Source organism: Cebus imitator, unplaced genomic scaffold (assembly GCF_001604975.1).
Source record: "Cebus imitator isolate Cc_AM_T3 unplaced genomic scaffold, Cebus_imitator-1.0 Scaffold119, whole genome shotgun sequence".
NCBI lineage: Eukaryota > Metazoa > Chordata > Mammalia > Primates > Cebidae > Cebus > Cebus imitator.
The window spans coordinates 4972851-4982015 of NW_016107434.1; the positions used below are offsets into that span (position 1 = coordinate 4972851).

At 37.0% G+C, this 9165-nt stretch overlaps 1 protein-coding gene across 1 annotated transcript; it reads right to left on the reverse strand.

The window, feature by feature from the left end:
• Positions 1–616: 616 nt before the first annotated feature.
• LOC108311944 (olfactory receptor 4F3/4F16/4F29-like) lies at positions 617–8931 on the reverse strand (the record flags this gene model as incomplete). The annotated part of the gene is made up of 2 exons (XM_017539604.1): positions 8013–8931; positions 617–654 (listed from the first exon to the last, which is right to left on the reverse strand). Coding segments are annotated over exons 1-2 (957 nt in total), but the record flags the coding sequence as incomplete, so codon positions are not given.
• Between the last annotated feature and the right edge of the window lie 234 nt (positions 8932–9165).

Consider the following 9165-nt stretch of genomic DNA (forward strand, 5'->3'; position numbering starts at 1 on the left):
TTTCAGTAATAGGCATTCTTACTGGTGTAAGATGACAATTGTGGTTTTGATTTGCACTTATCTAACGATTAGTGATGTTGAGCATTTTTTCATATGCTTCTTGACCACTCGTATGTCTTTTTTGGAAAAATGTCTACGTCTTTTGCCCACATACATACATATATAAACACACACACATGCATGCACAATGGAATACTATACAGCCATTAAAAAAGAATGAAATCATGTCTTTTGCAGCAACGTGTATGGAGCTGAAGCTAGAGACCATTATCTTAAGTGAAACAACTCAGTCAAATACATTTCCTCACTTAAAAGTGTGAACTAAATAAGGTGTACACAACACAGAGTGTGGAATAATAGACATCAGAGACTTGGAAGAATGGGATACTGGAAGTGGGGTGAGGGATGAGAAATTACTTAATGGGTACAATGTACATCATTTGGGTGATGATTACACTAAAACCTCAGAATTCACCCTATATGATATATCCATGTAACAAAACTGCACTAGTACCCTTTAAATTTATACAAACAAACAAACAAAAAAGAAATTTCATCAATAATTAATAATCTTCCAAAACAGAAAGTGTCAAACCCAGATAGACTCACTGGTAAGTTCTACCAAGCAATTAAGGAAGAAATTATACCAATGCTCTACTGTAATCTCTTCCAAAAGACAGGTAGAAGAAATACACCCTAACTCATTCTTATAAGGCCAGCACTACCTTGATACTGAAACTAAATAAAGATAATACAAGAAAAGAAAACTACAGACCAATATCTCTCATGAACATATGTGTCAAAATTTTTAGAAAAATATTTGCAAATTGAATGCTAAGTACAGTCTTTCCTTTTTATCCACGGATTCCACATCTGTAGATTCAACCAACTTCAAATCAAAAATATCCAGAGAGAAAAACAACAAAAAATAATACAACAATAAAAAGTAATACAAATTTTAAAAACAATACAGTTTAACAACTATCTATATAGCACTTACCTTGTATTAGGTATTATAAACAATCTAAAGTACAGTCATGTGTTACTTAACAAGAGGGTATATTCTGAGAAATGTATCATTAAGCAAGTTTGTCATTGTATGAACAACACAGACTTGACTTACACAAACTAGATGCAATAGTCTACTGCACACCTAAGCTACACAGTAGGGCCTATTGCTCCCAGGCCACAAGTCTGTATAGCATGTTACTGTGCTGAATATTATAGGCAACTGTTAAGTGTTTGTGTATGTAAACATATCTAAACATAGAAAAGGTACCATAGAAACTTAGAATACAAGGTAAAAACTTGGTACAACTGTATAGGGCACTTACCATCAATGGGGCTTATAGAGCTGGAAATTGTTCTGGGTACATCAGTGAGTAAGTGGTAAGTGAATGTGAAAACCTAAGCCATTATAATACACCACTGTTTATGAACATTGTACACTTAGGCTAGACTAAATTTATTTTTCAAATATTTTTATTTCTCCAATAATAAATTAATTTCAGCTTACTGTAACTTTTTACTTTAGGAACTTTTAAATTTCTTTTCAACTTTTTGACTCTTGTAATAACAGTTTAAAACACAAACACATTGTATAGCTCTACAAAAATGTTGTTCCTTTAAATTCTTATTCTGTAAGCTTTTTATTTATTTTAACTCTTCAAACTTTTTGGTTAAAAACTAAGACAAAATCACACACGTTAGCCTAAGCCTAAATAGGATCAAGATTATCAATATCTCTGTCTTCCACATCCACATTTTATCCTGCTGAGAGATCTTCAAGGACAATGTCATACATGGAGCTGTCATCCTCTGTGATAACAATGCCTTCTTTTGGAATACCTCTTGAAGGACCTCCCTAAGGCAGGCTTACAGTTAATGGGGCTTTTTTTTCATAAGTAGAATGAGTATAATCTAAAATAAAAAGTATATGCCATGGAATACTATGCAGCCATAAAAAAGGATGAGTTCATGCCCTTTGCAGAGACATGGATGAAGCTGGAAACCATCATTCTCAGCAAACTGACACAAGATCAGAAAACCAAACACCGCATGTTCTCACTCATAAGTGGATGTTGAACAATGTGAACACATGGACACAAGGAGGGGAAACATCACATACTGGGGCCTGCTGGGGAATTGGGGGGCTAAGGGAGGGATAGCATTAGAAGAAATACCTAATGTAGATGACAGGGTGATGGATGCAGCAAACCATGATGGCACATGTATACCTATGTAACAAACCTGCACATTCTGCACATGTATCTCAGAACTTAAAGTATAACAATAAAAAAAATTAAAAAAAGAATATGGTGTAAATACATAAACCAGTAAAAACAGTTATTTATTATCAATTTTTATGTACTGTGCATAATTGTATGTTCTATACTTTTATATGACTGATAGCACAGAAGGTTTATTTGTACCATTATCACTACGAACAGGTGAGTAATTTATTGTATGAAAATGTTACAATGGCTACATGACAAGGTGATAAGAACTTTTCAGTTCTATTGTAATCTTATGGGACCACTGTAATATATGCGTTCATAATAGACTGAAAGATCATTATACAACACATGACTGTATACAGGAGGATGTGCAGAGGTTATATGTAAATTTTACATAAGGCATTTTACATAAGGTACTTCAGCACCCAGATTTTGATATCCAAGGGGTCCTGTGAATAATCCTGCAAAGACACTGAGGGATAATTATATATAAAAAGAATTATACACCATGGGCAAGTGAGATTTACCCAGGTATGCAAGGTTGGCTCAACACTCAAAAATCATTTAATGTAATCCATTAAATCAATAAGCTAAAGAAGAAAAAAATACACTGTTATATCAATAGACACAGGAAAAGCACTTGACAAAATCGAACAGCCATTTGTGATTTTTTTTTAACACTGGGTAAACTTTGTTATTTTAGGATGTCAATAAACTGATTATCAATAAAAAGGTTTATATGAGGCTAGATGCAGTGGCTCACGCCTGTAATCCCAGCACTTTGGGAGGCCAAGGCAGGCAGGTCACGAGGTCAGGAGATGGAGACTATCATGGCCAACATGGTGAAACCCCATCTCTACTAAAAATACAAAAAAATTAGCCGGGGCGGTCGTGCACACCTGTAATTCCAGCTGCTTGGGAGGCTGAGGCAGGAGAATCACTTGAACCCGAGAGGTGGAGGTTATGGTGAGCAGAGGCCATGCCATTGTACTCCAGCCTGGGCAACACTGCGAGACTACAACTTAGGGTGGGGGCATGGTAAAAAAAAATGGTTTATATGGAGAGACAGAAGACCCAGAATAGCCTTATGCAAATTTGTTTTTTTATATGAAAATATAGAATTTCATGTATTTCTTTTTCCTGCTCTCAATTTTTTTTTAATTTGATGCATCTGAGTGTTTTTTTTTTTTTCCTTNGCGCACCACCAAGCCCAGTTAATTTTTGTATTGTTAGTAGAGACGAGGTTTTGCCGTGTCCGCCAGGATAGTCTGGATTTCTTGACCTAGAGATCCGCCTGCCTCGGCTACACAAAGTGCTGGGATTACAGGCAGGAGCCACCTCGCCCAGCCTATTTTTTTGTTGTTGTTGTTTGTTTTTTGTTTTTGTTTAGTCTTGCTCAGTCGTCCAGGCTGGAGTGCAATGGCATGATCTCGGCACACTGCAATCTCCGCCTCCCGGGCTCAAGAAATTCTTCTGCCTTAGCCTCCGGAGTAACTGGAATCACAGGCGACCACCACCGCACCTAGCTAATTTTTGTATTTTTAATAGAGATGGGGTTTCACCATGTTGACCAGGCTAGTGTCAAACTCCTGACCTCAGGTGATCTGCCTGCCTCAGCCTCCCAGAGTGCTGGGATTACAGGCGTGAGCCACCACGCCCAGCCACCTCCCCACCATTGACTCCTTTTTTTTCCTCTTCACCCGCTTATGTCCCCCACTGACTTTCATATTTAGAGTTCTTGCCGGGTGAGATGACTCATGCCTGTAATCCCAGCACTTTGGGAGGCCGCCGAGGCAGGCAGGTCAAGAGATCAAGAGATGGAGACTATCCTGGCCAACATGGTGAAACCCCATGTCTACTAAAATACAAAAATTAGCTGGGAGCAGTGGCGCTCGCCTGTAGTCCCAGCTACTCGGAAGGCTGAGGCAGGGGAATTGCTTGAACCTGGGATTCGGAGGTTGCAGTGAGCGGAGACTGCACCATTGCACTCCAGCCTAGGCGACAAAGCAAGACTCTGCCTAGGGCGGGGGAGGGGGGGCGAGGAAGGAGTTCTTTTTCTCTTTCTTTTCTTATTTTTTAAATAAAAAGATATGATAAACAAGTCATCCCTGCAGTCCACATTTTCCCCTCCCTCCCTTTCTTCTTTTTTTTTTTTTTTTTTTTTTTTTTTTTTTTTTTTTTTTTAAAAAAAAAAAAAAATTCTTTTTTTTTTTTTTTTTTTTTTTGTTTTTTTTTTTTTCCTTCTGTTGCCCAGGCTGGAGTTCAGTGGTGGGATTTTGGCTCACTGCAACTTCTGCCTCCAGGGTTCAAGCAATTCTCCTGCCTCAACCTCCCAAGTAGCTGGGACTACAGGTGTGTGCCACCATCCTCAGCTAATTTTGGTATTTTCAGTAGAGACAGGGTTTCACTATGTTGGCCAAGCTGGTCTCAAACTCCTGACCTCCTGATCTGCCAGCCTCAGTTTCCCAAAGTGCTGGAATTACAGGTATGAGCCACTGCGCCTGACCAAGCTTTTGTAACCTCCTGTTATCCTTTTTTTCTTTTCTTTTCATTTTTATGTTATTCACAAATTTTCTAAGTATGCCTTCATTTTGTCATCCTGACATAGACTTATTTTTATTATGCCATTTGAGTGTTTTAGAAAATAAACTCACAAGATATATTTCTTCTGCAGTAGGAAAACAAGTTTTGACTCATAATCTCAGGGTATCTATCTATATTGCTACTATTAATATAAATTGCTTCTTCATGGTTTTGATTATAATGAAATTTTCATAAGACAAGCTTTAGTTTTTAAGACATTATAAATTTTACACAACCATTATTTCATTCTTCATACAATAATCTAAATAATTTTTGAAAACTATTTGAAATAATTAGTAGTTAATCTTCTTAACAGAAAATCAAAATTATTAATCTATTAGAACCAGGAGAATTCCACCTTTGATGAAATATTTTCACTATTAATAACACTGTTTACCATATCACAGAGTTGATGAATTATATTTTCTTTTAAACTTTTCCTTAGCTGTTGCTCTTGCTAGAGCTACTAACCATCTTTAAAGAAGAAACTCATGAATGACTGGGCTCAGTGGCTCACTCCTGTAATCCCAGCACTTTGGGAGTCCAGGCAGGTGGATCACTTGGGGACAGGAGTTCGAGACCAGGCTGGCCAACATGGTGAAACCCTGTCTCTACTAAAAAAACAAAAATTAGCCGGCTTTGGTGTGAGCACCTGTACTCTTCCATCTACTCCAGAGGCTGTGGCAGGAGAATCACTTGAACTCAGGAGGCGGAGATTGCAGTGATCCAAGATCGGCCACTGCACTCCAGCCTGGGTGACACAGCGACACTCTGTCTAAAAAAATAATAATTAAAAAAAAATTCTGATGGGTCCTTGAAAAGTATTATTCAAATACAAGCAAATTTTCTGTATATTTTTCTAATTTTCTTTAGTAGACTTGTATTATTTTGTAATCAGAAAACTGCTGTAAGAAAGAAGAATCCTCAAAAATAAGCAAAATTCCTCTGACATACACATTTAGAACATAATCACTGAGATAATTTGGACCCCATTCAATTTTATTATCATCCAATCTACATTTTGCAATCTTATCTGTAAAGATATCATAAGAAAATTTGTCAAAAACCCAATGAAACTTTCAACTCAGACTCAGGGCTGAACATTATTAATAATCTTGGCATCCCTCTAAAATAATTAAAATTTACAGATTCTTAGATCATATTTTTTTACCTCATGATCTCTATGAGTGGTATCAGCATACATTATACATCAGCTCAAACTCATCCTAAGGAAATGATTTCCACAAGCTGTTCTCCAGTTTTCTGCATTCTGAATGTCCTCCTAGATCAGTAGCCCTAAAAACCCCAGTTCCTACAGTGTTGCAACATCCTGTGGCAAGCATTAAAGCTATTTTTCAATGTTTGTCTTCCAGAGTCACAACCAGTGATCTAAACTTATTATGGATCATTCTATGCTATAATGTGTACAAGAAACATTAATTCTTAAAGGTCCCCATTCATGCCAGAGAGACCAGGTTTTGGTTGCTCACATTTTTATGTGCTTTGTCAAAATGTGACATTAACATATCTACCATTATACAAAAACCAAGATTTTATAAATTCTGTACAAGAAATCTGGAGAAGTAAAAGAATTCTAACCCTATATGGTAGATGGTTTCTGAGAGCAGTCATATTACCAGATTCACATTATAGAAAATCCCTCTGGTGGCTTTGTGGGGGAGATTCTGGGAGGAAGGGGAGGCTCTATACTCAGAGACCAATTAGGACGTGAGGAATAAGAGACCTTGGGAAGATCCAAAAATGACACTGAAGAGAAAGGGACAAATACAAGCAATATTAAAAATAACACAATATTCTAGTAGACTGGACAAAATCTCTGTGTCTCCAAGATTCTAGCTTTAAAAAACTGGGTGGTATCACCAATCTAGGTGAAAATGCAGAAAACACCAGTTTCTATGGGGAAGGTGACAAGTTTCAGAAAAGTTATTTATGGAATTGCTCTTTCAAGTTATGTTATCTGGAGTTCACTAAAGAAACCAGGACTGGTGTTAGAAATATGGGAGAATATTACAGACGCATGCAACACTTAGGATGAAAGTTTTCCATGCATAAAAGCAAGGGGTACAAAACAGGAATGCCAACACATCTTATCTCAAGTTCAAGAATATTTACTCTTATAGCTAAGATTCAGTGGCAAATTTGTGCCGGGGAGAGGGTGAAGATTTGTCAGAAATATTCGTTTCAGCCTTGAACATTATGCTTCCAGTTTCTTACTAACAGCCTATTGCTGCCACTACAAGGATTGCTACAGGTCATTATGGAGCTCACGAAGAGCAGGCCAGTTGCCTAACAGGTCGTTTAATCCACACTTGAATAACAGTAGACTCACATGTATGCTGCTCCTACTCATTTGGTAACCCAGAGAAGCAGTGAAATACTCTCTTTGAACAATTATTTATACTGTTCTTGAATAGTATACTTATTTTTTGAATAATTATATAAAATAAATCTTATTGTGGAAACTTTAACATATTTCTTCATTATAGCTTTATATCTCTTCATTTATAGACAGTTTTGTAATATCTACTCTTCGTATTTGCTTTTCCTTAAGGTCTTAAGTTTCCTGAGTTGCCTCTCTATGATTTTCCTCAAAATTTACCTTCCAATTATAACTAAATCTAAAAATTTTAGTGTTAACTAAATCTCAGTGTTGGTGAACAAATTAAGGTGGTAAAAGCCTCAAACGCTCAAAGCCATCTAAGCAATTAGCTTCATTTTTCCTCAGTACACAGACACTGAGAAACTCAGAAGACATGAACATAGGTACACATGTGAATTAGAAGAAATAAGCCTTTGAGAATCCATGGCAAGGATAATAGTGTCCAAAATTTGGTATTAATGGGAAATGTGCCCAGTATGTGAGATTTTAGCAATCAACATCACCAAAATCTTTAAAAATAAACAAGGATGCTACATTCACAGAGTGAGTGAATATTCACTTCTCATCAATATCTTTAGGATTCTTAAAGCAAGGGTTCTCCATGAAGAACTGATCAGATCAGAACAGAATTCTTTGAGGAGAGATTTCACTGAAATCTCTCAGTAGATACTGAAAACACTAATTCAATTAAAATGATGTGCGAAATTTTCAATTAAAGAGATTAATTTCCAAGAATGGTCAAGATGAGTCTGAATTTCTTGGACTGGGCATAAAAGAACTCTGCCTGATACTTAAAGCCTTAAGAAACAGTCTCCTCATTGCCACCTTCATGTCCTTATTTCTAAATGTATAGATGACAGGATTCATAAAAGGAGTAATAAGGGCATCAAAGATAGCTAAAAATTTATCTATAGGTAAGGTAGGAAATGGCCACACATAGACAATAATGCAAGGACCAAAGAAGAAAACCACCACAGTGACGTGAGCTGTGACAGTGGAAAGGGCCTTGGATGGACCTGCTGAAGAGTGTTTACGAACTGTGACCAGGATAAAGATATAGGACACCATCAAGATGAAGAAGGTTCCCATAGAGATGAAGCCGCTGTTGGCAGTGACCAGAAACTCCAGTCTATATGTGTCTGTACACGCAAGTTTGATAAACCGAGGAAAATCACAATAAAAACTATCTATTTTGTTGGGGCCACAAAAGGGTAAGTTTACAACAAAAGCCAGCTGGGCCACAGAATGTATGAGTCCAATGGTCCAAGCAATAGCTGTAAAAGAAGTGCACATTCTTAGGCTCATGATATTCAGGTAGTAGAGGGGCTTACAGATAGCAATATACCGATCATAGGCCATGACTATGAGCAGCACCATCTCTGTACCACCAACAGTGTGAATAAAGAACATCTGAGTAATGCATCCTTTCAAGGAGATGACTTTATGTTTTCTGAAAAGATCATAAATCATCTTTGGGGTTGCAATGCTGGAAACACCTGTATCAATGAAGGAGAGATTTGCCAGCAGAAAGTACATGGGGAAATGTAAGCGATGGTCTGAGATTATAGTAAGCATAATGAGAATGTTTCCCAGCATACTTGCTACATAAAATACTGTGAAAAACAGAAAAAGGAAAATCTGAATCTCCCTCGAACTCATGAGTCCCAACAAGAAAAATTCAGACACCACTGAGTGATTTCCTCCATTCATCAACTTCATGTGCAAGGCTGACCCTGAAGTTACCTGAAGAACAAAAGAGGAATAAAAACATAATTTTTAAGTTGAAATTGACATTCTGGCTATAGAATAATGACAGAAATGTCTATTACTCTACTCAAGATTACAAGGTTATCTTGCCATTTTACACAGAATTTAAAAAGTACAAGATTCACAGAGAGCAAGATCCAGAATTTTTTCCACATCTAAATATTTGGTATCTTTTAG